General features: G+C 32.6%; 4 protein-coding genes across 4 annotated transcripts; 1 reads left to right on the forward strand and 3 right to left on the reverse strand.

The window, feature by feature from the left end:
* Window positions 1–4,794: 4,794 nt before the first annotated feature.
* Window positions 4,795–7,130, forward strand: LOC107911897 (flavin-containing monooxygenase FMO GS-OX5). Its single transcript, XM_016839878.2, has 7 exons — window positions 4,795–5,413; window positions 5,586–5,656; window positions 5,743–5,892; window positions 5,985–6,067; window positions 6,145–6,280; window positions 6,505–6,678; window positions 6,755–7,130. Exons 1-7 carry the CDS (start codon window positions 4,876–4,878, stop codon window positions 6,920–6,922), a joined length of 1,320 nt encoding a protein of 439 aa, XP_016695367.1. The 5' UTR covers window positions 4,795–4,875; the 3' UTR covers window positions 6,923–7,130.
* A 1,417-nt stretch (window positions 7,131–8,547) lies between these two features.
* Window positions 8,548–10,598, reverse strand: LOC107911898 (protein RGF1 INDUCIBLE TRANSCRIPTION FACTOR 1). Its single transcript, XM_016839879.2, has 5 exons — window positions 10,063–10,598; window positions 9,786–9,962; window positions 9,634–9,708; window positions 9,254–9,394; window positions 8,548–9,162 (listed from the first exon to the last, which is right to left on the reverse strand). Exons 1-5 carry the CDS (start codon window positions 10,063–10,065, stop codon window positions 8,830–8,832), a joined length of 729 nt encoding a protein of 242 aa, XP_016695368.1. The 5' UTR covers window positions 10,066–10,598; the 3' UTR covers window positions 8,548–8,829.
* A 2,995-nt stretch (window positions 10,599–13,593) lies between these two features.
* LOC121209708 (alpha-galactosidase 1-like) lies at window positions 13,594–15,387 on the reverse strand. The gene is made up of 9 exons (XM_041080890.1): window positions 15,297–15,387; window positions 15,151–15,209; window positions 15,010–15,075; window positions 14,822–14,905; window positions 14,680–14,744; window positions 14,516–14,598; window positions 14,338–14,428; window positions 14,198–14,247; window positions 13,594–14,106 (listed from the first exon to the last, which is right to left on the reverse strand). The coding sequence occupies exons 3-9, from the start codon at window positions 15,063–15,065 to the stop codon at window positions 13,951–13,953; spliced, it is 585 nt and encodes a 194-aa protein (XP_040936824.1). The 5' UTR covers window positions 15,066–15,075; window positions 15,151–15,209; window positions 15,297–15,387; the 3' UTR covers window positions 13,594–13,950.
* Window positions 15,388–20,812: 5,425 nt separating this feature from the next.
* Window positions 20,813–23,088, reverse strand: LOC107911900 (axial regulator YABBY 1). Its single transcript, XM_016839882.2, has 7 exons — window positions 22,643–23,088; window positions 22,359–22,514; window positions 22,128–22,251; window positions 21,648–21,696; window positions 21,441–21,516; window positions 21,239–21,319; window positions 20,813–21,153 (listed from the first exon to the last, which is right to left on the reverse strand). Exons 1-7 carry the CDS (start codon window positions 22,736–22,738, stop codon window positions 21,085–21,087), a joined length of 651 nt encoding a protein of 216 aa, XP_016695371.1. The 5' UTR covers window positions 22,739–23,088; the 3' UTR covers window positions 20,813–21,084.
* Between the last annotated feature and the right edge of the window lie 3,511 nt (window positions 23,089–26,599).

The following is a 26,599-nucleotide window of genomic DNA, read 5'->3' on the forward strand; positions in this document are numbered from 1 at the left end:
CGATGTCACATCTTCGTCGAACTCGTTCACAATGTCATTCTCATTAACCATAATATCGTTCATACGCCTATTATAACAATTAAACGTAGAAATTCATACATTAATAAAGTATTAAAACATGATACAACATTGCATTATTTACACATGAACTTACGTCGGTACAAAAATAGTAAAAACGGACCTAATCGTCGTACACCTTGTTTTTCCCCCAATCAAAGTCCGCTCCTTGTTTTTCTTACTCTATAATACCAAACTTAGCTTATTTAATACACACATTATTCAATCCAGCCCATAACTTATACTTTTACAAAATTACCTTTTTACTCCTAAACTTTCATATATTTACAAATTAGTCCTTAGGCCCGTAAAATGAAATGTACTCATTTTCTTTATTACTCAAGCCTAGCTGACTTACACATATGCTCATATCAGCCCACATTTTTCATCAAAATCAGATTTTTACTACATATTTTACGTCTTTTACAAATAAATCATTTTTATGCATTTCCATCAAAAATCGCTTAGTAAAAAATGTTAAACACACATCAAACTTTCATAATCTACCATGAAACATCAAGATTCATGCATATCATACATGGGTAGATTTTTGAACATGAACCTTAGCTCAAATAAATGGTAGAAATAGCTAGATCGGTTGATGAGAACTTCAAAAATACAAAGAACATTAAAAACGAGGCTGGGATGCACTTACTGTTGAGCTTGAAAGAATGAACAAAACCCTAGCTATGGCTCCTTAGAAATTTTGGCAATAGGGGAGGAAGATGGACACAAATTTTGACTTATTTTCCCTTTTTATTCTTTTATTAACCAAATGACAAAAATACCTTTAAGGCATTTCTTTCAAACTTTTCCTATTCATGCCCATTTTTGTCCAAAAATATAGAAATTAGTCAAATTGCTATTTAAGGATTTCTAATTAATAATTCAAAGCTATTTCATACTTAAAGCTTCTAGAATCTCATATTTTTCAACTTTTACAATTTAGTCCTAAAAGTTGAATTGGACACTTATTCATAAAATTTCTTCATGAAACTTTCACACAATCACGCATACATGTCATAGACCTCAAAAAATCATAAAACAAATATTTCTACTTTGAATTTATGGTCTCGAAACCACTATTCCGACTAGTCCCAAAATCGAGATGTTACATTATTATAACTTTTCTCCAGTGGACCTCTTTAATAGTATTAGTTCTTGAGGTTGTAAAGTTTGTTTCTTGATCAGGAGGTTTAACAACATTATCTTGAACCAGAGTTTCTATTTGAATAATATCATGTATAATAAATTGTTCTTAATCTTTATCAATAACAATTAAAATAATGTTTTAAGGAATATCAACATATTCTTCTTCAAAGACAATGTCCCTAGTTCTTTTCTCCCCCGCAAACTCAACCTTCTCAAAGAACGAGCATTATTTGTTTTAATAAAATAGCTTTAGTGGGATCATAAAATTTGTGAGGTTAAAATTTTTTAAAGTATTTGAAAAATAAAAAAGATTATAAATATCGTCAGACACAAGATGCTCAATTCTCCTTTTGGAGATATAATAAATTTATGTGACACTCAGCACTCGACTCGTTACCAGATCCAAGTGTGTGACATCACATTATATTATCAAAGTGACTCACAAATAAATCATTTAATAAAATAATTCACAAGCATTCATAAAATTTAAAATCTCATTTCATTTAATTACAGGTTCATACGAAGTCATGCTAAGTTTTTGGAATTAATTAAGACAATTATGTTTTTTTGAAAGGTAAATTCATTAATTCATTCAATTAATGGAACCATACAATTTAAAGGGGAAATAGCAAACACTCATTGTAAATGATGAAGGCCAAAATCCATCAACACAACAAAGGCTTAAGCTCAACATCAATAGAATATTATGACACGTTGACAATTGGTTTTGTCACAACTCAAGCACAAAATATCTAGAGTAATTGCAAGCACTTAATACAATAAGAAAATTAACCCTGGATGGTCCAAAACAGTGAGCAAAAATTGATAAAAGAATCGAGTATTCACCAAACTAGAGAGGACGACAACAAAATCATCCCTAAAATCACTTGTAAAACTAATATTACATGCACAAGCAGGACTAAAAAACGTGTTACAATAGCAGACAAAAACTTCTAGAACTGAAGACTTATTAAACAATAGAAAAACAAACAAAAAATATATAAAACTTGAAACAACACGAGTCCAAATCGACTCGTGAAATCATTTATTATTTTAAAATATTCTCAAAACAAAAACAGATGAAGAAGCGAACGAAGAGCTACCCATTTTCCAAGAAATATTACTGGTGGCCGATGGAGTTTTAACGAACGACAAACACCGTCATCTGTCTATTACAACTTGTGAAGATAACAAATATACTCACAAAATAAATCTGCAAACTGAAAAAGAGAGAAGACATGATGAATGAATGAGAAGAAGAAAGAAAGAAATAGTTAGTGGGAGGGAGAAAAAGGTGGGTAGTAACCAACCTGAAGGCTCGCACAATCACTGGACAACAAAAAAATAAAAAAAATGAATTTTAAATGAAATCTTAAACGAGTTTTTTAAATTTATTCATTAATAGTATTATATTCTTTCTTTACATTTGATTTAAATGAAATATTAAAATAGATTTTAATTAATATATAAGTTTATAAATGATTAGAATTTTAAAATATTATTACTAATTCTCTAAGCGCACATGTTAGCATGACTCATTGGTGGATCCATTTGTCTAGTTCCTCGTCAAGTTCTTTAAAATTTTGTCAGCTTGGTGATGTGGTTGGCGAGAAAACCTTCAAGTTACCGTCTAACACCAAATATTCTTACGGAACAAATTTTGATCATAAAGGAATGAAGCGGGTGTGGGTAAAAGTGAAGGATTCTTGGATCTAAGACCTTGGGGTTGCATATTCATCATAACCCAATTTGGTAACATCCAATAGCTAAAATTATTGTTTATAAATAAATAACTCAATCAAAAACTTGTTAACACTTTGTTTCTCTTGAATCCCAACAATTTGTTTTATTAATGTCAAGTCAATTGATTTAAAATCAAAGGTGTTTCAATCACATTTTTACTCATAGTTTCGCATTTATATAATTGAAAAGTATGTATAATATACAATTTCTTATATATATATATATATATATTCTAGAAACAAGATAACTTTCAAGATAACTTTTCTTCCTTCTCACACCATTGGCCTAAATTAAAAAAAATAAAAAATCAAAGGTTTCTCTATCTTTATTTTAATAATAGAATTGATGTTACATATTAATTAAATCCAACTTAATTAAAAAATCATACAAAACTCAATCTGTTTATAAAAATTTATTATTATAAAGGTATTTTTATTTTTTATATTTTTATGTCAATAAAAATGTACACATAATGTAAAAGATAGATTGGAAACCCTAAAAATTCCTTCTTCTTTTTTCTTTCAAGTTGTTTATTTCTTTTCTTTTGTTTTGTTTGGCGGCGATGTTACTTTTCGAGCTGACTATCACCTGCATTTTTCTCCCTCCCATAAACTCTCTCTTTCTTCATTTCTTTATCTCATTCACTCTATGTGTCTTCTGTTTTGTTTGGCGGCGATGTTAGTCTTCAAGCTGACTATCACCCGCATTTTCTCCCTCCCATAAACCCTCTCTTTCATCATTTCTTTATCTCATTCGCACTATATGTCTTCTCTCTCTTCAACTTGTAGATTTATTTTATGGATATCTTTGTTGTTCTCACAAGTTGTGATGGACAGATGACAGTGTTTATCTTAGCTAAAACTTCACGGGCCAACAACAGTTTTTTTTGGAAAGTGGGTGGCTCTTCGTTAGTTTCTTAATTTATTTCAGTTTGAAAAATTTTCAAAATAATAAATGATTTCATGAGTCAGTTTAGACCTATGTTGTCTTAAGTTTTATATGTTTTCTTTTTCCATTGTTTAATAAGTCATTACTTTTATAAGTTTTTGCCTACTCTTACTTATGCATGTAGTCTTGCTTTTGAATGTGATTTTAAAGATAGTTTTGTCACCATCCTCTCTAGTTTAGTTGCTCAATTCTTTTGCCGATTTTTGCCTAATCGCTTTGGACCATCTGGGGCTAACTTTCTTATCGTACTAAGTGTTTGCAATCATTCCAAATATGTCATGCTTGAGTTGTGATAAAGTCAGTTGTCAACAAGCCATAATATTCTATTGAGAAATTTTGAATCAAGACCACGATAATTTCTAAACTTTCAACTTTATCATTTCAACAAAAACATCATTTAATTCTTATATAAATTTTTAATAAATAAATGTATCACATAATTTTTTTTCTGCTCACATAATCTAATTAAATTAAAAGGGTTTGACCCCACTCTTTACATATAATCTAATATATGACTGAGTAAAAAAATTTATGTAAAATGTGATTCTAATTGAAATAAAAATAATAATAAATCTCGTATTTTTTTAGATTTTATGTAGAAAATACAAATAAACTCATAATTTATAATCTTAATCACCTTTTAAGAATTTCATAATTGAGTTCAATAAGATGAGAATTAAAATGTGGGAAGCTCTTTCATTAAATAAAAAATGAAGGGGATTGTCAAACCCCTCTGTTTAAACCAAATACGTCCGCAATGATGTAAATAACACTCTTGACTTTTATCTAATGTAAACCAATCCGGTTTTGTCGAAGTTTGTAATTCTGAACTATATTGACCATTTTGAGTGTTTGACCAAAATATAGCATTATATATAAATAAACAATAAGTTTTGATTTAAGAGAATCGAAACCTGGCCTACCAAATAGATCTTGAAAACTGAAGAGGTACACCGTCGATCGTGATAGCGGAAAATGGGACAATCTTATAACATAGCGGTCATCGGTGCTGGCGCTGCAGGGCTTGTTACGGCCAGAGAGCTTCAAAGAGAAGGTCACCGTGTCACTGTATTTGAAAAGGCCAACAAAGTTGGCGGTACATGGCTCTATGATTCACGGGTGGAATCTGACCTATTAGGCCTCGACCCGAATCGGGAAATAGTTCATAGTAGCCTCTACAAATCCCTTCGAACTAACCTTCCTAGGCAGGTTATGAGTTTCATGGACTATCCATTTGTGAAGAGAGAAAGTGGAGATAGAAGGCCTTTTCCGGGTCATGAAGAGGTGCTCAGGTTTCTCCAAGACTTTGCTCGGGACTTTGGGTTGATGGAGTTGATTCGATTTGGGCATGAAGTGATTCGGGTGGAGCTAGTTGATGAGGTGAGTCACGAGTGGGTTGTTGAGTCTAGGACTCGAGAGACCGAGTCAAGATGGGAATCCAAAGAAGAGGTTTTTGAGGCTGTGGTTATTTGCAATGGTAAACACGCAGAGCCAAAAGTTGCAGAATTTCCAGGTATTTCATTAATGCCGTTACATCAGCTTTCTGTAGCTACTACTGCTTCCAAATACATGAATATTGTTTCTCTATGCGGCAGTTGTTGGCAAATGTCATCACATCTCGAATTCAACTGTTATGTTGTAATAATTGTCTGTTTCTAATACATATGTATAATTATTTTCATTAGGCAGGGATACTTGGCCAGGATTACAAATGCATAGTCATAATTATCGAACTCCAGAACAGTTTGAAAATAAGGTATTTAAATATACTATCATAAATTTATGGTACATTTCAATTCTATCCACGCAATTCCTACAATGATTCTGGGTTATTACCGACAGATAGTGGTGCTCATCGGGAACGGACCAAGTGCCACAGACATTTTGAAAGATATCTCCCCTCTTGCAAAACAAGTTCATTTGGCTTTCAGAGGATCCGATATCATGTTGATAAATCTGAAAAATTATGATAACGCCTGGCCACACTCACCGGTTTCTTATTCATTTTTGTCAATTAATTAAGTTTGTTTAAGCTGGTCTCTTTTTTTTTTTTTTTTTGGCTGATAGAGCGACATTTTATGCAGATTGAATGCGCTCACGAAGATGGTAAAGTGGTATTTCAAGATGGATCAATTGTTGAGGCAGAAGTCATTATTCATTGCACTGGGTATTTTCAAATACATTGTCCTTTTTTATATTTAAAAACGCTTTTCAATCATCCCGAGGGAAAATCATCTGTTGCAGGTACAAATTACACTTACCATTTCTCAAGTCAAATGGGATAGTTACCGTGGACGATAACCGTGTCGGACCTCTGTATAAACATATATTTCCACCGAGCTTAGCCCCTGGGCTTTCTTTTGTGGGAATAAATTACAGGGTAAGCTTTTATCTTCCATTTGATCAGAACGTGTCATGGGAATTAAATGTTACTTGCAGTTTCAAGTCCTAATGCTATGAGCCGTCCATCTGAGTTTTGCTCAAATGTTAGTTTAATAGCCAATGCTTTTGCTTAGCCAAGTATTGAATGGATTGATTTTTAATGGTATATTTCAAAACTGTGTTTCAAGTTCTGATATTGGAATTGGATGTTTAAACAATCAGGCATTGGTGTTTAGAGTAATAGAATTACAAGCAATATGGGTAGCAAAAGTTTTGTCCGGCAAGGTGAAGCTGCCAACACAAGAAGCAATGGCAGCTTCTGTTGAAGAATTTTACGAGCAGATGGAGAAGGCCGGATTGCCCAAATATCATACTCATAGCCTTCAGAATGATGAGGTTTCAACTCTCCACTTTCACATAGCCATATCTCTGTCTGCTTACTGTTGATTTTGTTTTGTTTGGGTGATGGCAGGGCGAGTATGTAAGTTGGCTTGCTGCTCAGTTGGACATCAGGCCCCCGAAATCGTGGGAGGAACTAAGGTTTTTCAGCTTCGTGAAAGGCATATTCGCTCATGGTGAAAATTTTCGAGATACATGGGATGTTGACAAATGGATACAAGAAATAGAATCTTCTGATTAACTTGCTCATACCATAAATCATGTATATCAACATCATATATACTCCTTGCATGTCAGATATACTATATTTACATGCAGAGGTTTTATTCCTAAATTGTTCTTTTATCATTTGAAAGTGAGATGGGCTTACTTCCCTGTCTCACACACTTATCCAGCTTTACATGTCAGAGACAATAAAAAACAGAAATACAGTAGAATTTCATCTGAAATTATGTATGTCAATGCTTGTCTGTATCACCTTTGTTCAACCTGCTCAAAACACAAAATTATGATCAAAAGATTGAATTTCTCATATTGCTGTGAGGAAGAAAGGACCTCTTCTTTGCCAAGGATTTGGGCCAAGGCCAACATTTTAGTTTTGGAGGTTTTAGCAACTGATAGGTACTTTTTGTATGAACATTCAGCATGTGGGGAGTTTGTGAAATTGGGCTATAAATTTACAGTGAATGCATTTACCCGACTCCTTTCCATAGTGTAAACACGGCAGTCGATGCGAATGCAACCTTACTGTAATTCCTGGACCCACTTTAGATTCGTGTATATAAATCCATCTCGCTCTTCACTTTTTCCTGTCAGATATATTGCACAAGCAAAATGCACATAAAATTTTGCTACAAATTGATGGAGTTTCACGCCAAATTAACTCCTATTATTTGTGCAAGCAATGGCTTTGAGCAAGAGCGTCGTGGTCCCATTTATCTCGAAAAAAAGAAAAAACCAGGACTGTGACCGCAATTTTAGCTTTGCTTCTTAAAAAAACGTCGGCATGCTCCTTCAATGCTGTTGTGAAGGGTACAAAAACTTCGTATTTTATGTACAGATACGAAAGAAGAAGGCAATACATGTTTAGACACGTGGCGGAAACCCAGAGCAGAGCGGGTCAATACATGCCCAACACTTGTCCCTGCATCAGGTGACCAAAGCCTTATTTCAAAAGGTTGTTTCTCACTTACTCGACAAACCTTTAATTACCTCTTCACACTTCATCTCCCTCCCTTATTTTTCACAACTTAAACAAATACTAATAGTATTATTGAGATTTACAATGGGGTTGATGATGTCTTAACTCTTAACGGTGGAGAGAAGTGAAAATCTAATGACGATGAACATCCCAGCAGTCCAAGGATGTTTGGATGAAACAATTTGATGAGAAAATGAAATTTAAAAATGTACATGCTTAAAACACTAAACCAATTTTACCCAATGTTAAACTTTAAAAATTAAAATACTATAATGTTTGATTTTAAATATATAATTTTGTAAGAAAAAAATGTTATAAAAATTATAATAATATTATGTAATTCCACAAATACATAATATTATAAACAATTTGCATTAATCGGAACATACAGAATACTTCACCTTAAAATTCTTCCTTGTACAAAACATTATGGGAAATTTTACGACTAGAATATTGAAATACAAAAAAGCCATTATTATATTACCTTTCTCAAAGGAAAGGAAACCGATGAATAATTGAATTACCCTGTGTGTAAGGATTGGGATCAATCTACAAAGATGATAATTGATATTTTGATATCGTCATCTTTCATCTTCGTGATATGAAACTTAATAACATGATATTGTTCAAGTTAAACAATAAAAAATAAAACAGTGAAGCATATAGGTTGGGAAATATAAATCATATATAACCCCATAACAGATGATAATAATACAGCAGTTTCTGTCAGTATTACTATTACTCCCTATGACTATATATGGAAGAGAGAAAGAATAGGTTTTTTATGATGAAAATAACTATGCTATGGGAGAGGAGAGGGCAGTACATAAACAAAACTGGGAGATTTCATCCGTAAATTAACTGAAAATGAAATATATATATAAATAAATACCAACAATGTCACAATCTCCCCTTACCTCTCTCACTTCCATAGATGAAATCAAGTTTCAATACAGTGGAGCTCGTTGTGGAGCTTTCTTTCTCCGGTTCATTAAATTTCCTGAAACTTCGGATACCGGAGGACATGTCGGACGACATGCTGTTAAGCTTGTCCTTTTCTTCCTCACAATCTCCGACGTTGTAGCGGTGCAAGCAAGTGCCCGGCACCACACTTCATCGTATCCACCAGACCCAGAAGACGTTTTGGTGGAACAAGACGGCTCAAGGACCGAGTCGGGCGTCACCAAACCATCATCCAGACCAGAATCAGGTAAAGGCAAATAATTGCACTCAAACAGGAACTTGGAAAGCCCATCTTCTGTTCTTGACAGATAATCTATCTGCTATGAAGAAAATGGTAGTTGAAATTGTTGAAAAAATGTACTACTCGGAATAAAAAGGCAATAAAATAATAATAAAGGAAAAAGTAACCTTGCAGGAAAGAGAGCAAAAGAGATAAGGGTCTTGCAGGCTTCTGCCGCAGATGGTGCAGAAATTGCCGGAGCCTCTGAAATGCCTTGTTTGTGGCCTTTGGTTGATAAATATCACTTTTGCGCTATTTGTTATGTATGACTAATGGAACAACAAAACAAAGAAAGACAGTGAGTACAGCATTGAAGGCTTGTTTCATAACTCAGACATTTGGCTTTATGGCAATGTCAGCTCTTTTTACTAAGCATGCCGAAAGTATTAGACACGACAAAGAGCAATTAAATTACTCACAAAAAGCTAAATTTGAAACTAAAACATGTTTTGTCTTCTATGTTTGTTGGAATTGAAGTTGAATTAAGGAGCAAAGGGTGATGACTTACTTGAACAAAGGCACAGTCCATTAATTTTGTTGCATCATCCAACCTTATAACATCATGGTAGACATATCTTCTTACCTGAGAACATGAGAAAAATAGAGTAAAACACTTGAAATCATACGACATCAAGAGAATTACAAGGTGCAAGGGGGAACCTGTAAGAGCCTGTGGGAACTGTGAGGAGCCAGGCAGTGAGGGCATATACTGATACAACAATCCAAGCAATATATATTCTTCTCGTTTTTCCTCGCATCTTCATGAATTATACAAGCGTTGAAGAATTTCTCCGTCAGAAGAACTTGAAGCCAACGAGGTACATATGAAGAAAACAACTATTAAAAAAAAAACCATAAACTCATTTAGCTTTCACAAACGATAGAGAAAGCAGAAAGAAAGAAGAAAATTTAAAAAAAGGAGAAAAAGAAGACTTACCATGATTTACCTGCTTGAAATTAAAAAGGAGATATTAGTCTGGTCAAGGCTTAAGAATATAATGGTGGACAAACCATTATTGAGGAGAGAGAGGACATGAGATGAAAGCTCAAGAAAAGAGAAACGGCGCCTGGCAACTGCGGCTGGCGGTCTTGCAGTTACCAATGAAATAACAAGAGAAAGAAAAGGAGAGGGAAGGAGAGGGCTTGGCCTTTTTTAAAGACCTGTTCTATCTTCTCACGTATATTTGAGAAATAAATGGATTTATTAATTACAGGGGGCTGGAGATTAAAAGGAAGAAAGTAATAGAATAGTGATGGAAAGCGAAGGCAAAGATAAATTTCTTTCCTTCTCCTATACTATTTTGCTGTTTACTAAGAGCTCATGTCCCCAAAACCCTTTAAAGTTTAAACCCTGGCCCTTTGGTTCTCTCTCTCTCTCTCTCTCTCTCTTCTGTGCTAACTGCATAATGACAAGACGAGAAACAGTGCCTTTTCTCAGTTCTCGGTGGAAAACGGAAAAGAAAAGTCGCAAGTGGCGCTGTAATTAAGAAAATGGCCTCTTTATAGTGGAATTACGGTTCTATACAAAAACTTTGGATAAACTATATCATCAGTCACTTCATTATATACAAGTTTTCATTTTGATCAGTTATTTAAAAATAAATTATAATTTAATCAACAATGTTTTTGAAATTATTGTTTTAGTCCCAACAATTAAGTAAATAATAAAATGATGATGTGGCGTAAATGTAATAATAAAATATATCTTCAATTTTTTTATTTTTTTTATCAATTTTACCATCAAAACTATAAAAAATATTATAAATTGAAAATTATAAACTATATAAAATTTTTTTTTAAAAAAAAACTAAGTTTACGTCTTTTTGTGGTTCGCACCCTTTGTCCAAGTAAAATGAATTTACCAATTAAATTCTCAAATCACCAAAGCCTTTACCCAGTTAAAACTTACCTTCTTTTTTTTTTTTCTCTTACCTTCAATCCTCTTCTTTTTCAATCAAACACCAATCCTTTGCTGAACCTACCCCCAACAAACACCCGCCTCCCTAACGCCACACCTTCGCACCATCACCATCCTCACCCCACCGACCAGCCACGACATTGCTCTTATTGGACAAGCAAGAGCCTTAGACTCATTAAAATTATATTTTTTGTTTTTAGTCCTTTTAAATTTATAGTTTTATATATTAATTAATATTATAAAATTTTAATTTAATCATTTTAAGAAATATAAAATTATAAATTAATATAATAGTAAATTTGCATCTTGAGTTAAATAAAATATTATAATTCAAATTTGTCTAAAGAAAATTTCTCACTTTAGTCAGCACACTAATCAAGCACCAAGATCACACCATATAATAGCCAGCCTTCTTATCGCCCCAACTTAGTAGCTCACAGCCACCAAACATCTCTCAGAAACAAAAACAATCACCTTCACCAACTCTCCTATGCCCACTCAGCCACCCTTAGTGCCTCACGTGACCACCTTACCCGCACCTTGCAGACGGCTCAATGCTTCCTTTAGCCACTTTGCACACATGTTGCCAACCAGCAGCCTATGACCTTTGCACCTATCATCGCCTCTTTCTCTCCCTCCACCCCTTTGATCCCGATTCCTCTATCTCCTTGACCATTCATGTCTTCTATATTTTAATATTTTATGTATATATATTTTTAATTTTTATCTATTTACATTAAAGTAAACTATAAAAATAGTCACTTTTATTTGCCTCAAATTATATTTTAATATTTTATTTTTGAAATATTATGTTTTAATCACTTATCTTATCGTCTTGTTATGAAGTGGTCACTATTTTATTTTTGAAATGTTATGTTTTAATCACTTACCTTATCGTCTTGTTATGAAGTGGTCACTCTACCGTTAAACTCCATTACCTCCCTAATGACGATCCTACATGACAGTCTAAATAGGTTTTAAATGCCAACTTGGATATTCTATGTGGCAGTCCAAATTAAATTTATTTAATTAAAAATCTATTTTCATCCCAACAACTGGACATCTAAGTTGACATTTAAAACCCATTTGGATTGCCACGTAGAACCGCCGGTTAGGGAGGGAACAGAGCTTAACAATAGAGTGACCACTTAGCAAAATGATGACATAAGTGACTAAAAAGTAACATTTAAAATATAGGTGACTAAAATGCAATCTGAAGCAAACAAAAGTGATCATTTTTGTAGTTTACCTTTACTTTTACGTATTTATGTAGTACATTTTTTATGTATTTATATATTATATACATTTTATAACTTAATAATTTTTTGTTTTTAAAGAATCTTTATTTTTATAATTTTTATATAGAATAGGATAAAATTGACAAATAAAAATAAAAATTAATGACTAATTTTATTATATTAATTTAAAAAATGTGGCATCATCTATTCGTTAATCATTTAATGATGAGGTGACAAAGAAAATAATCTCAAATAAGGTTCGTGACGGAGTCAGGAGATTGATTGGACTTAACTCTTTTAAAATATATTTTTTATTTACATCATTTTATAATTTAATAATTTATAAAATTTTAAATTTATAATAGTAAAATTACAATTTAATATTTTAAAAGTAATACAACTTTAGTTTAATATTTTAAAAATTATAAAAATATAACCTATTAAAATTATAAAATTACTTTTTTCTATTATAAAAATATATAATTTAATTGTAGATTTATAAGAGCACGTTTGGTTCGCTGTATTGGATTAGAGGTGTATTGGATTGGATTAGAGGTGTAATGGAATAGAGGTGTAATAGCAAATCAACTGTTTGGTTGAATGTAATGGAATAGAGGCGTAATAGTAAAACTGTGTTTGGTTGAATGTAATAGAGGTGTAATAGCATAATGGAGAAAACTAAAATGACCAGAATACCCTTAGCATAAATTTGTTTTGGTAAATGATTATTGTTATTGTTATTTAAATTTTAATAAGATTATTTATTATCAAAAATAAATAATTTAATCATATTTAAACATAATTATTATTTAATATATTTTAATTAAAATATATAATTTAATAAAATTCTTAATAATTAGCAGAAATTTGTTTTGGTAAATTATTTTATTTAAATTTTAATAAGATTAATATCAATAATAAATAATTTAATCATATTTAAACATAATTATTATTTAATATATTTTAATTAAAATATATAATTTAATAAAATTCTTAATAATTAGCAGAAATTTGTTTTGGTAAATTATTTTATTTAAATTTTAATAAGATTAATATCAATAATAAATAATTTAATCATATTTAAACATAATTATTATTAAATATATTTTAATTAAATATATAATTTAATAAAATTCTTAATAATTAATATTCTTATATGAATTTACTCAAACCATAATATATAATACAATTTGGAGACCTGGATTTGTAGTAATTAAGTCCAATTCATTTCTGTTTTTATCATCTTCAATGACTTGAATCTAATGAATAAATATGAAAAAAATCTGCAAGAGTACAGCAACCACATCTGACATTGGAGTAAAAAAGCTTACTTCATTCATATTATTAAGAAACTAATTACAAGTGCTAATCCAACTACATTAAAGAGGAAAGCTTTCTTCATCAAATATTATTAAAGAACTAATTCATAATTCCAAAATGCTAATCCAAAAGAAAAAAAGAAAAGAAAGTGACCCAATTCAAGAATCACTAAGTTCAAGAAATTGGTTTCAACACATACATTTTGCATGAATGAGGGTTCAACATTGTTGTAATATTGCCCACAAATCGGTTCTTCAGTGTTTTATGCTGCAAGAGATTCATATATGTGCATGAATAAGTGAACTAAAGCAATGGAAAATGACAGTAGGATATACTATAAAGCTTGTAGCTATAATTTGAGTACATCCCAAAGGTCCCTAGCTTCAACTACAGTGTTGGGGTCTAGTCCCATATCCTCCCAGAACGCGGTTACAGAATAGCGAACTGAACCCCTATTGAGAATGACAACTACTGTCCTATAGCTGGAAAGTGGCGCAACCCAAATCTGTTACAAGGCACCGAAAAGGTAAGTGACCAATCCGAGCATGTTATATGATCATATGGTTAAGCAAAAGGGGTTGTTGCATAGGTTTCACCTCTTCATCACCGTGCATCCTAGCCTTCCTAGCTTGAATACCATAAGAATCTAATGCAGAAGATCGCATTAAGTTAAAAAAGTTCGATAACTATTGATGCATTAAAGCGTTTTTGAAGAACTGTACTTCTAATTATGTACCTTGGTTAACAGCAATGACCTCTTTGTTTGAAATGATCTCTATAGTCTCTTGTGTCATATTCCTTATGTCGCAGCCGAGAAGAAGAGGAGCCTGCAATAGCATTCATGTTTTTCAGACCAGATATGCAACATCATGCATATCAACAAACATAAAAAAGGTGAATATCAATTGTAATACCTTGGAAATAGCCCATAAGCTGAAATGTACTATATATTCATCTTTCGTCATCCCTCCATTCCCGATCTCAAGCATGTCCGGATCTATCGATATAACAAGAATTGTAATCACAAAACATTTAATATGGTTCAAAAAAAATTGCAGAACTAGAAGAAAACTCTAACCATTCCAACCACCGGGCCTTGCATATTGAGCATACAATTCATTTTGATCAGCTCTCGAAATCATACTGCCAGGCAACAAAATATTGTAAGTTATACTCTAGGCCGACCCTAACATCCTCCAAATACGTTAACAAATCTTTACCTTTCCCATGTATCAGTTATGTCACAAGTTGTCCTCCAGCTATTTCCTACATGGAAACCCCATTCAGCAGGGTGCATTTCTCCCCTAAGAAACAAAAAATCAAACACATGGCAAAGTAAAAAAAAAAAAGAATCAGAAAATCGTTACTTAAATTAAAAGCTTAAATCAAACTGTGATTTAGACAGTACCATTCACACAGAGAAAAGAATATGGGGCGGCCAGCCTTCTTCAAAGCTTTAGACATAACAGGATATCTACACGAAAAATTAAAGCAATATATAAGCATATAATATGGCTGCAAATCAAAACAAAGAAGACAACTACACCACCTTTCAATTGGCTTTGATCCATCATGGTGACAGTTATCATACTTCAAATAATCAATACCCTGCATACAAAACAATTATCGCACGAACCAACTTGATTAAGCTTTAGGTTCAATTAAAACAAGGGAAATGATCACTGAAAATCATACCCAGGAAGCAAAGGTTTTAGCATCCTGTTCTTCGAAACCGAGTGAACCAGGCAAGGGATATTAAACCCAGAAAAACTTTCGTTAACTAAAACTACAGAAGAGTAAAAGATTCATAACCATGAAATCAACATTAAACTACTGAAGAATAAAAAGCCACAAGTGCAATTATACAATAATTCCAATGAAATCAGCAACAATTTCATAAAATAAAATAGCAATTTCAACAGAAACTACTGAAGACTAAAGATTCATAACCATGCAAAAATATTTGATAAAAGATTGTCGAACAAAAGAATTGGCAGATTAATTTCGGTCCGAAATAAAACTCACCCGATATTGGATTAGAGGTGATGACCCGAAAAACGCTTCACTTTCAAAGGATTCACTGGATTCAGCTATCAGGTATTTCCAATTTTGTGAAAATATTGAAGAGCAGTAGAGAGTTGCAGATAGGGTTGGGAGGAAATGGGAGGAGACAGAGACTGAAGAAACGATGTGGACAGAATAATAAACAAAAACGGTGGGAGATGGAAGGAGAAATTTTGAGGACAAAATATGAGAGGGTCGGGTAGGGAGGGAGGGTAAAACAGAGAGCAGGGGACGGAAGGCGGACGTAATAGGTATTACAGGGATTTGGGAAGGGATTACAAAAGCAGCGAAAAAGGGGATTAGGTCGGGATTGGTTTACGCCCGTAATGCCTATTACAGCGAACCAAACGCCGGATTAGAGGCGTCATGTAATACGCGCGTATTCGACCTGTATTGTATTAGGTAATACACTGAACCAAACATATCCTAAAAGATATTCTGCTTAATAAATTATATATTTCTTAATTAAGTAATAAAAACAAAATTTTAGACATAATTACCCAAGTAGTTTACGCAAAACATTTTTCGAAAACTCTGCTGGATCAGCTGCTCCACAACTTTAGTACAAGTGGATGAAGACTAGAAGTTGTGTTGGGTAAATTCGTGGCTTCCTTCTACGTCACTGATCCCAATCAAATTCCTGCTCATTGCTCAATTAGTGAAGGATGCCTCAGACATTAAACCGAAATGGAGTTGCATTCGAACTAGCTTCGAGTTCTTACTGGTCAAATCAACGTGGAATTTGTTTAGAGCAAGAACTCTATACATACACTATTTTATGAGTTTCATTCACCATCCTTGAATACTAATATAAAACATTATTAGTTAAAAAAAAGTAGAATTATAGGTGGTAAAGATGACACTTATTTTAACTCCTGGTTGAGAATTACTGTTGTTTAGAATATAAAATGATTTTAAATTTTGTGATCAATATATATTCTCTTAATTTTCAAGTTTTGAATTTTTTATTTTATATTTAATTATATTTATATCAAGTCAGCAAAATTCATGTTTTGATATAGTATTCACTAATTTAATCATCGGCTAATTACTGGGATTTAGCTCAAACGAAAAGAGGTTTGGTCATAATGGCAATAGATAATAAACAAAAGAACTTTGGTCCGAGAACATAGGTGTAATAGAGTAATGAACTCCGGTTATTTTTCATGCCTTAAATCACAGTTGGCATGGGCTAGTCAAAAAAGAACCAAATCGCAGTCAGATGATACAATAAATGTCCTTTACTCGCAAGTTGCAATAGACAATATCTTCGCTTAGTTATCTATCAATTTAAGGGTGATTTAAGACATTTCATAACACGAGAAAAGTAGGCGAAAGAAATACGGTTGCAGTCGCAGGCAAAGAGGGGGTTAGGACTTGAGACATGGCATCAAAAACGTAAGCGACAGCAACAGCACCCACTATGCCAAACCCGAAACCCATTCACGCCCAAATCATATCCTTCTTTATTAAATCTATTTATCCATTTTAAATGAATTTTTTAATATATCGGTGACTAAAGTAGCTAATTTTAAGAGTATAATCTATTTTCAAATAAAAAATGATGAAAATACACCATAGAAAAGAAGGCATTAATTTGAACCGCAGAAGATTTGGTTAATGACGTTAGGGTAGTAGGTAGCTGAGTTATAGGCCGAAAGTGAAGCCTGGTTTCACCGTTTTTCATACTCAAATCAAGCCATGATATAATATATTGGCGACAAGCACTCCCAATCTTCAAAAAATTAAAAGACAGGCCGAAACTCCTTTCTTTCTTTTTGGGTGACAAATAGTGAGGCCACAATTCAAGTATGTGAAAGTTGGGAAATAAAAAAAGAAGAAGAAAAAATGGAAGTTAAATTGGGAACAAGTTCCAGCTTCCAGGAAACAGCTGCACAAGGGACAGCAATGAATTAAGAGACTTTTAGATTTTAGAGGGGTATCCAGGCAGGCAAAACAACAAACCAACAAACAATGCAAGTGATGGGAAAGGTTTAAAACTAGAAATCCAAGGACTTCAATAAAAAAAAGACAAAACCAGGACAGCGAAGTTTCAAATCAGGTTATGATTATGTGAACCGTTACTCGTCTGGATTTAGAGTGCGTTTATTTTAGGAAATTTTATTTATCGACTTTTTTTTATCTATATTTTTTATGTTTGTTTTCTAGAAAATAATTTTTTGATCAAAAAGTAAATTTACAAGTAAACGAGAAATATGGCTTTCAACCCAAACATTCATTTCAGATCAAAAAATAAATAAATTGAGATTTTAACCTAGGTTTAAAATTAAAATTTTTAATTTTTGGAAAAATGCTTTTTAATAAAATTATCTTTTTATCTCACATTAAATCTATCACTTTACAATATGTTTAAAATTAACATTTTATGTCTTTAAAAATATTTTTTTCCCAGTAAACATTATCAAAATTTTCAAAATCACTTTTTAAAAATTTATTTTCACCCCATTTTTCAAAAATACTTTTCAACTTCAATGATAAATTAATCTTGAGTTTCCGTAAATTTACTTACCCTTTATAAAGCATAAATTATTTTCCAAAAAAAACTTATTTATGACTAATTTTATTTACAAATGAACATAAATCAAATATTGTAATATTCAGTATTATTAAACATATATTTAATTATTTATATTTAATAATATAATATAATACATCTTCATTAAATAAAACAATAAACACAGTGGAAGACTTTTAAATAATATTTAATCATAAATAAATACTAAAATACTAACCCAAGACTCTAGACCATAAGAAAATATCAAAATTTTCAAAAAATCAATCAATCTTTTAAAAATCATTTTTCAAAAATTCTTTTAAGTGAAACAAACATAATATTAATTAATTTTCTCTGACTCATAAAAAAGTAATATCCAATTTCATTAATTGCAGTAACATTATTTTTATAAATTCCAACACATTTAAACGAGTTATTTTCTTTCCAGTTAAAACTTATGAATAGAAATAAAAGATGGTCATCGTGTGGTTTTTGTTATCCGAAAAGGCAAAGCTAAAGATTTTGAGGTTATGCTTTAGACTAACTCTCAATAAAATGTCGTTAAGCACACCGAAAAGCGGTACGAAGAGGGTATCAAAATCTTTGACTTGGAAAACTACAACCTAAAGGATTAACCATTAATATAAAGTTTTTTCAGAATTATTTAATATAAAGCTTCTGGGCTAGTTCAAAAGTCTATACGATATTTTTAAAATATAAATATTTGTTCTTTACAAACAAAGCCTCAACCAATACTCCATTGAAGTGTTTACATTTTTAACTTTATAATGTGTTTTTTCTACGTAACTTGGTTTTTTAATTATGGATAAAACATAGCAAATAGATAATGATGAATGGAGAAAATGTCACTCCATTCCCCCCCCCCCCAAAGGATTAATGGGAGTGAAGTAGGACATTTGAGATGTAAAGTCCAGGTTGGCTCAATTCCTACCTAAAACAAGTTCTAGCTTTGTTGCTGGACTTGGCATTGGGCTACAAGGAATGCGTGATGTGGGCCAATTTCAGATACTTGGGCTAGGTTTAATGTGGCCCTATTGGGTCTCCGCCTCTCAATTTCCTTTCACATCAATCTCTCCCTCCAGACGGCGAAAAATAAAACAATATGTAATCAATTAAATAATTTCAATAGTTTACTTAAAAGGGAAAAATGTGAAGTGCTGAATTGAACTGCATTCAAAGTGGAATATATATATATTTTTGAAAAATCAAAGTGGACTAAATTTAAATCTAGTTAATGTATTATATGTAAATTGTAGATTTAATATATTGTTATACTTCCTACCTTAATAAAGACGTGTGGAGAGTAAGGGGTAATATGTTAGTGACCTTTCATTGGGAATAACTCAAGAGAATAACCCTTTCGGAGGGTACCCTTTATACCAACCTTCCGTTGAGAATTGTCTGTGAGTAATTTTCAACGAATCCTCTTTAATCTACTTTACAAATGATTTGCTATGGACTCTCCATGAGGACCACACTAAGAGACCATTGGGACACAATAACTTCACACAACCTTAACAAGGAGAATGTCACAACATTACCAACACAATATCACATATGGTGACAATTAACCTATAAAGGCCTTGCCACCTGACCGACCACACAGGTAGGCTTACCTTTGTATTGTTAGCTACATGACAAAACGAGAGGCCAGGAGATACCCCTATATATACCTCTGAGTGCGAGAGGCAAGGGATCTCGCCTTCTCCCCCAAGAAAAACCTAAGTGTTTCCTTAGCCATCTCCTTCACCTATCATAGGTGAATCGCCCTCTTATCTCCACCACCTTTTCCTCCTTATCCTCTCCCTTGTTGAAATTTTGTATCAACATTTATGTATTTTAATTTATTCAGTTTTAGTTTATGTACTTTTGAATATTGAAATTTCAATCTTGAACAAACAATATACGTCAAATGTGTGGCGTTAACTTTTGCTATTCTTAAAAACTTGTTCTACAAGCATATTATTGTGTGTATAAAGCTATGCCAAGTTGTTTTTACATAACACTTGCAAAAAAAATCACGTTGTTTTAGTTAATTAATTTAAAATCATTGTTAAAATTACAAATTTCAAATTTCAAAAGTGCAATGATTGAAAATAATCAAATTGGAGAACATGTATTAAATTCATAACTTATGTATAGTACAAAACTAGTAGCAAAACTTGATTTAGCGAGTTTAACTGTTATCGTTCGAGTCAGAACTAGAACTTCATAATTTAAAAAGTATAATGATTAAATCCACAATTTATGCATTAACAAAAAGCTTACCATATATTATAAGTATTTGTAAGGCTTTTCTAAGGTTTTTTTTACATATAAAAGATTATAACTTCAAAGGATTATACAACATCGATCCGACTGAAAGAATATTAAAAATTAAAAAAATAAAAGTATGCACACATGTAGAAGATTTTGATACACAAATACTTATATCATTTCAATAGCCTTCGCCCCTTCATTAAAATAATTAAATTTAGATATATATTTGGTTTGATCCCAAAAATTCTACCTCCGCCCATGGTATATATATCTTCATTCTTAGGGAGTTTTTTATGTGTGTATATTAGTTAAGTTTAAAGAACAAATTGAACATAGAAACTAAAAATAAAGGTAAGATTAAATAGGATTCGCCATGCATTTGAAGAAGAGTTATGAGGTAAGGCTGTTCATCAGCATAAATGTACAAATGTTAAACTAGGTTTAAATTTCACAGATCAATTCCCATAGTTACTAACAACATAATATTAGAAACCCAAAGTTTGGACCTGTCTTCTAAGAAAACATATTGTAAGATTAATACGAACCCTAATCACTGCAGCTACAAACAAAACTAGAGGGAGAGGAAACAAGTAAACCCTAAAAGTTTGACTTTGGTTTATTATATTAGTAGGGAGAGACGCCGACGTTGGTAGGCACAAAGAACCCATCTTTCACCACCGCCTCCTCTCCTTCCTACACACATTATCCCGAATCAAAAAGAATATAAAGAAAAACACAAGGACTAAACAGTGCGCCTTTAGGGTTTGAATTGAAATACCTGCTGGCGTACGTTATTTTTCATTTTCATAACAGCTTGATCAGGCATTTGTCCGAAATGTATGCGCGGGAAGTGGGCCCACTAGAATACGGGGAAAAAAAATGAAAATTAGAACCCTATCTTTTATTTTATGGTTGCTGAGCAAATTAGATTGTGCAGTACTTGAGTGATTTTTAAAGTTCAAGAAAAAAAGGGGAGTTACATTCTTGGCAGCAGCACTGAAGGCGTCTCTGTGACTTATATCAGGATTCCCAGCTTTGATACGTTGGATTTCTTCCCTGTAGAGTTGATAGATTAGAAGCATTTGTTTCATTGTGTGTTTGCCATTCAAATAAGATTTGTAAGTTGGACGATAAGATGAACCATTAAGTTAAAAAAGGGTAAATTAATTTTAAGTTAATTAGCTTACTTGATGAAGCGATTGTAGGCAGACGGCACTCTCTGTCTCTTCTCCGGAGCTGCACATACACACATCCATCTCAGACAAACAAAGAGACAAATGCATTAAACATTTTAAAAAATCACCTCCCTCACTTTTCTCATACACATCTATCTATCTTGCTTTGCATGGATTCTTATTTAGATCTATATTTGGGGAGGGGAAAATAGAAATTTAGGACAATTTCTTTTTTAACTAATTTAATGTACATTGACAACATGAAACCTAGGGTTTGGGGGGACATAGAGGAAATGAAAGCACTAATTTAAGTAGGCATGTAAAGCATAGGGCCTTGAACCTTCACTTCTTGCCTTAGCCTTCATTTTAGCTGGAAAACAAACTCATTTTTTCAAGAAAAGGCTACTTCAACTATATAAGGTATATTGTGAAACTTTGTCTTATAATTTTCTTGCTACTAATAAATAAATAATAAAATGTGAAGAATCTCACGTCTGTTGACCACAGGAGGTTTGGCTATCTCCTCAAGCTCAGCTGCTCCACGAATAACAGTGTCATTTGGGTTTGGGTGATTGATCATCACCATATTTGGTGGTGCACAACTTCGGATCTCTTCCTGTGAAGAATTTTGTAGTGATAGAGGAAAACATAGTTACAGTGTTTGTTTGTTGACATAATACCCTAATTTCATATCAGAAACGAAACTACTTAATATGTATATACCAGGAGATTCTGTGGGGTAAAGAAAGAATGGGCAAGGTGAAGCTGATTAGCTGTGGGAAGAAGCAAGCCACGCATGTCGACTGACAAAAGATTTGTGCAGTGGCCGCATCGAACCATAACTGTGTTGTTGAACAAGCTACTGCAAGGAACACTCACCTGAGATGATACAAAAGCAAAGAGAATGCATTCTTAAATACTATAACACAATAAATAAAAAGCCCAGAAAGGGTTTTCGAGGAAAAAGAAGAAGATGAAACACAATGGGGACAAAAGAAAAGGTTTACAGCTAGAACAGTGTCGCAAAAGTTGCAATGGACGTAACAGAGCTGGTCCGCGGGAGAGAGGTGGTCCGATGAAAATGAAACTGATGAGGACGACATCCTTTCTTTTTTGGGGGAAATTTTTATGAGCTTTTGAATTGATTGATTGATTGATAGAATGACTGATGGGTGGATTTTGATAGGTTTCTAACTCCTTGATCTCTGATCTTCTTGATTGTTGAGTTGTGCTAAAAGATAAGAAGATGAGAGAGTTTAGAGATACTGCTAAGTAATGGAACTCAGACTCAATGTGTTTTGCTTCTCTCTCTTTTTGCACTTGCTGTATTGTAAATGTAAGAATAGGTAATTTGCTTCAAGGGTTGTAGTTTGAATAGTTTTGTACAGCTTGTGGAGTGGAGGCATTGCAAACGGGACCAGATAGATAGAAAAGAAAAATAAGCGAAAGAAATTTAATGAAGGGCATAGGATAAAGGGCAAAAAGAAAAATTAATGGTTGGCTTTTACGATGTATGAGAGAGAGAGAACAGAGGCGGCAGAAGTGGGGGAGAGCAAAGTAAGAAAGGGACGTTTGCATGGGAGCTGATTAACTTAATTTGGCTCATCACCTGTTCTTTTCATACTTCAGAGGTGGGTGCCAAAGCTGTAGCTTTTCTCGGTTCTCTCAAATTCCCGACCCTGCCATTTTATGCATATAATTTATTTATGATTACATGATAGGATTTTCGACTACGCATATTACTTACATACCAATCAATTCTGCCCACCATACTATATATCAAGTCTTTCTAACTCCATCTTTAGTGTTATATATCAATTAAAACCCTATTGCCATGTAACTATGTATCCTTTATAGATTTTAATTTCATCTTTATCTCTAATTTGTTTAACCTTAATCCAACCTACCCACCTCACTCTACTGTGGAATTCGTCTGTCCTCCTCCATGATCTTGGTTTCTTTCTTTCTGTTTGATATGTCAAAGGTGGGACAAATTTATGGCATATTTGATTTAAGAAATGTGAGATTATCTTTAGTCATATGATTATGATAATGTAAGATTATAATATGAAATATCAAATATGTTATGTTATATATGGCTGGTTTGTTTGGCTAAAATAAAAGGTTTTAGTGTCTGATTGATTGATGAAATGCATGGTTATCTACAAGCATATTTTATTAAATTATCCTTGTTATAGAATTGGGTTTTTACCATGTTTAGTCCCTTCAATTTTTTTAATCTCAATTTTAATAAAATTATGATCATTCTTTTTATTTTTTATTATAATTTATATATTAATAAGAAAATATATGATGTGAAAATAAATTTATAATAACTCATTAAAAGTGATTGCATCATCTACCATAATTTATAAATTATAATTATAATAAAAATAATTTGAATAAATACAGTAATTATAATTATAAAGTATGGCATCTATTAGTTCACCATTAAAGAAAGAAGATTAAATTTGAAGTTTAAACTTTATTTTGAGTAAAACGGGTGAAATTAATTAAAATTATAAGAATAAAGGGCAAATTTGTTTGGTATTCAAAGTATTTATCCTATTTGAGAAATTGAGATTAGATGATGATGAGAATACTTCAAATCCAAATGAAAAAATGTTGATCCAAAATGAGAGATTACGAGATAAAATGTTAATTTACGTGAACCAAACACAGCCTAATAAATATTGGTATTTGGCTTCTTGTGAAGCTAAGCGGCCATGGCCGAAAGGTAAAAGCCACTGTGGCTTTGACAAACAGCCGAAAATGGGACTCTGAATTTCAACAACAAAGAAAAGCCAAGGAAGATTAAATATCAGTTGGTTATTTATTTCTGATATTGTTACCTCATTATTGTGCATTTATTTAACTTAGATTACATTTAGCCTTTCTTTGAATAGAAAGTTAGTGTTTATATTATAATAAATTATTTAATAAAATGTAATTTTTTATTAAATAATTAAAGATTGGATTTACATACTTGAGTGAAATAAATAATTGCTTTGAAAGCCGTGAAACAGAGGCTCTAAAGGATCCAAAAACCCTTAATTTACAGGCTAAAATAAACGAGTAATTAGAGTGTAGTGGGTGGCAGCTCTTAGAATAGGGTAAAGCGGCTACATAAGGGAGGCGGTGAATGGTGATAATAGGTAGAGGAACTGGTTTTCAGGTATTTACGAGAAAAAGAGAGATTATAAAAATGTAATGAGGAGGAAGGATTTGAGTTGAGTTGAGGAAGTAAATGAAACAAAAAGGTATTTACAAGAAAAAGCTTTTGAAATATGGATTTGACCACACACACACTTAGATTTCTCTCTCATACAGAGATACGTAGTTGTCAGTGATAACAGAAGACAGAGATCTTTGAATCGAAATTACTACCTATTTTGTCTTTGCATTGATGGAGGAGTTGTCTAGTGTTTGGCTAATTTAGTTAGGCGGGACTCTCTACCTACACTACACTGCAGGCAACTGCTATATATCTGTGGTGGGTTTTACTTTTTGTTGCAAAGTAACCCTAACTTTGCTGAAAAAGATGGCAGCTGTCATCTCTCTTTAACATTTCTTCAAAACTATACTATGCCCATCCCCATCCCCCATGTGTGCAAACTGCCTTTCCTTTTCTTCCTATTAAGGCAATATTTCAAGTCGCTTTGTTACAAATAACAGTGGCTCTTGTATTACATATGCCACGGCCAACTTTGAATGTCTGCCCGTAGTAGAGGCACCGCCATTCGCTGCTTCTAATCAGCTTTTTCACCATTGATTGTCCATTAAACTACTCTAGTTTTCCCATGTATACACTTTCATTTGGGGTGATGTGATTTTGAACCGGTAGAGCTAGCTTTTAATTAATCTACTGCACCGGTGGCTGATCGATTGCCCTGAAGATGAACCTAATAATTTTGAAAATTATGGTATAGATGATTGATGTAAAGATGCAATCAGGAGAAAAACTAACAAATTCATACATATATAAATCAACTTGCATATACAAAAGTTTTAAGGATGATTGTATTAATCAGTCTGAATCTAGCAAGGAGAGGCCAACCTTTTAAATTCCGTCTCATATTCTTGTTAATATTCTTTCATCTACCATTTAGCTATCATTTAGCAGCTGGCATGTATACATTAAGTAGCGTAGAGACTAGAGAGTGGAATATACGTATCCCGGGGGCCGCCTGTTGCGGTTAGATCTTAGAAGTCCAATAAAGATAGACTATAATTTATAGCCTCTTCGGCATCTAAGTACTCGGGTTGCTGCCTGGACCATAGTAGCCATTGACTAGTAGATTGAACAGTTCCATTTTCATTGTAAATTTTTTTTTTTTTAAAAGTACTTAGTTCGTACTGCAATAGAAGCCTCAAACCATAGCTAGACTCTTCTTATTCGGGCTGTGCCCTCTACTCCAGGCACGTTTGCCAACATTCTTCCATGCACGAGGTTATGACCATGTGATTCATTTCAACATAGTCAACCTCTGTTGGTATAGCAGTAGCTCCCTAAGATTTCCAAGCAATCTAGTTCTGATAAGTAATCTTCATCTCAGAATGGGAATGGTTCTGGGGATCTTTTCACAAATTCCGATTCTAATGTAAATACATAAATCGATGAATCTCCTATGCAAATAATAAATTTTACGAACAAAGAAAGGGTTTAATGTATGGTAACGTTGTTTAAAATGTCGGATATGTATGTAGGCCAACAGAACACTAGGTTCAAAACCCACCGCAAACACTCAACATAGAAGCTCCAAACAATAATCCGAATCCGATAGAATCTCAATTTATAAGGATTCGAGTCTTAAAACGATTTGGTTCCTTTGAAAAAAATTAAATTTATAATTCAACAATCAAACATTAATAATTAATAGAATTATATTATATTACTTAAAATATTAAAAAATAAATGATAATTACTTATTTTATGAAAATAATTTTAATATTTAAATTAATCC

The sequence above is a fragment of the Gossypium hirsutum genome, chromosome A11 (assembly GCF_007990345.1).
Source record: "Gossypium hirsutum isolate 1008001.06 chromosome A11, Gossypium_hirsutum_v2.1, whole genome shotgun sequence".
Taxonomy (NCBI): Eukaryota; Viridiplantae; Streptophyta; class Magnoliopsida; order Malvales; family Malvaceae; genus Gossypium; species Gossypium hirsutum.